We start from the raw sequence: 2500 nt of genomic DNA, 5'->3' as shown, positions 1-2500 counted from the left end.
ATTGGATTGATTGCTGATAATCTAAAGATTAAATAATATTTGACGAAAAGGTTTACTCTAGATGAAGGATATCACAAATATATATCAAGTTAAGCGGATCTTTCGAATAAAAGAACAGAGGAAAAGCAGTGATTGGGAATTCATTAAATGCATCTAAAGTAGAGTAATTGAAGTAAGATTATCTTTTAGTTTTTAAGACCAATATCATTTGGCAAAATGTTTTATTCTATGAATAATTTCGCAAGTTTCTAGATAAGAGTCTTCAGAAATTAAAATGTCGAAAAGTATACTTGTTATTTTCCTAGTGAATTCGTTCTTTCTAAGATTTCTTATTTCTTAGCGTTAAGGCGATTTCATTCCGGATAGTTGATAGTTATTTTTTAAACCAAGTTTTGCGGGAAAAAAAAGCAATAGACCAAATGTTGTACCTAATTCAAATCTCCCGCGGTTAAGATTCTTTGTTTATTGTATTTTCATTATAATGTAGCATTCACATTTAAACCTGATATGGAAATACCTGAAACAAAACGTTTTCTTCCCAAAAGGTTTGAATTGAGTTAGCCGATTTTGTCTGTTTTTTTCCCCGCAAAACTTGATTTAAAAGTTGACACTTTCTGAAGCTGATGGAGACTAGGCCAATTTGGGAAAATGTTACTCTCGGCTGATGGACTCTTGTTTTAATATGATATTAGGCACATGGAGGTAACTGCTCCGAAAGGCTAATATTTAGAAGGTCTCCTTGTGGCACACACCAATTAACGTGAATCTCCGGCTTTATGAAGCCGTATGGGGGGAGTCCAAGCAAGTATTTAGGTCCATGCATCGATATAAAACGGGTGGTTTTCAGTTATTTCGACGGATACCACTATTCAGATACCTAATATCCTGAGAATGTCTTCTTTATTGCATGGGTGACTGGAGATCCTTGCTTTGTTTTGCGCACGAAAACGCACATCATCAAAAGTTTGTGATAGGGTGCCAAATAGTCCATTTCCGAGTTCATGTCTGCTTCCTCTTCAAAGCCAGTTTAAGTGCGAAGTTTTTTAATTGGGTTGCCATAGGCAATGCAGTCAGAAAACGACTTGAATTTCTCCGGTTTCCTTTTTTTCTTTTTTTCCGTGTCGGGAAACGTCTTTCCTGTCACTCCCCTGCTAAGTAGTGTCTTTGTGCATAGAGTCTTCTTGGCGTATTTTAGGTAGGTTTCAGGGGATAGTAGAAATGCGTAGACATAGTAGAATATTTAATTAACCTGCAATGGCGTCGAAGTCAGTGTAACGCGAATAGCGTTTTAGTGGATCGTTAAACAAAATATACCCTTATGGATCTCAAGAATCGAACGTCGATTGGATAAACAAGACAGGCGGTGAAAAATAAATATCTGTAATCTTGAAAGAGCCGAGTAATGGACTTCAACAACAATTGCATCTTTCGCCCGTCCAGCCGTACCAAAGTTTTACTTACCGTGATCTTATGTACAACACTGAAACCAAATGGAACATTCTCTGGTAACTTTTTCTGGTTGGAAATCGTCTTAATGAACTCAAAGAAGGAATCGAACAGCCTGAGTGGATCTGTGATCTCTGTTGTCTGGCTATTTATATTTATTTCTACTCAACTCTGCACAGTCTTCAGGGAAAAAACAATTGGAAATTTCGCTAATTGTTGTTAGTCAAGAATTATTTGAAAAAAAGATTGCTGTCCGTTTTGTGCTTCATTATTCAAGGAAATGGTTCTTCAGTAAAGGGTTTTATCCCTAACACTGGTGTAAATTTAACTTAGTTGCGTATGGTTAAATTTTGACACGGAGTGTCACGGCCTGTTTGCACAAACACCATAAAATGGAAAGTTTTTTTTCTTCCTTCTAATAGCAAATATGTTGTTTCTTTCGATAAAATTATCGGCTGCAAGGTTTTTGTGAGATTTTTCTGTCTTTGTGGATTAATGGTGTTCCAAATGATTCGGACTTAACTTCCTTTATGAGTTGGAACAATAGATATAGAATCCGTGAATCGCGTAAGGAATTTTGGTGCTTGGTTTGATTCGATATTGTCTACGGGATCTCATATATAATCAACAAAGTATGCAGTTGTGGATTTTATTATCTGCATAGGCCTCAGAAGGATTAGAAAGTACCTGTCACAAGACTGTCTAGTAACTGTTATCCATGCGTTTGTCAGATAGATATAGAATCCGTGAATCGCGTAAGGAATTTTGGTGCTTGGTTTGATTCGATATTGTCTACGGGATCTCATATATAATCAACAAAGTATGCAGTTGTGGATTTTATTATCTGCATAGGCCTCAGAAGGATTAGAAAGTACCTGTCACAAGACTGTCTAGTAACTGTTATCCATGCGTTTGTCACAAGTCGGCTAGACTATTGCAATAGTCTCATGTATGGCCTCTCGCAGTGATAAATTTCAAAATTACAGAGACTACAGAACGCTGCTGCTCGAATTGCCCTTGTCCTTAGTAAATTCTGCCATACGACTCCTGCACT

At 36.8% G+C, this 2500-nt stretch overlaps 1 protein-coding gene across 2 annotated transcripts in view; it reads right to left on the bottom strand.

Moving 5' to 3' along the window:
* The window catches only part of LOC138011123 (uncharacterized), a 121460-nt gene that overhangs the window by 4095 nt on the left and 114865 nt on the right, over positions 1 to 2500 (bottom strand). Inside the window, exon 7 of one of the 2 annotated variants that reach the window (XM_068858104.1) lies at positions 1180 to 1249. The exons of the other annotated variant lie outside the window; for it this stretch is intronic. Within the exon in view, the coding sequence (XP_068714205.1) occupies positions 1192 to 1249 (58 nt within the window). The 3' untranslated portion in view covers positions 1180 to 1191. Of the gene's footprint in view, positions 1 to 1179; positions 1250 to 2500 lie in introns of those variants that run through there. 2 annotated transcript variants of the gene reach the window in all.

This window comes from Montipora foliosa, chromosome 7 (genome assembly GCF_036669935.1).
Source record: "Montipora foliosa isolate CH-2021 chromosome 7, ASM3666993v2, whole genome shotgun sequence".
Taxonomy (NCBI): domain Eukaryota; kingdom Metazoa; phylum Cnidaria; class Anthozoa; order Scleractinia; family Acroporidae; genus Montipora; species Montipora foliosa.
The sequence above is the reverse complement of the archived record's forward strand: the minus strand, read 5'-3'. Positions and strand labels throughout refer to the sequence as shown.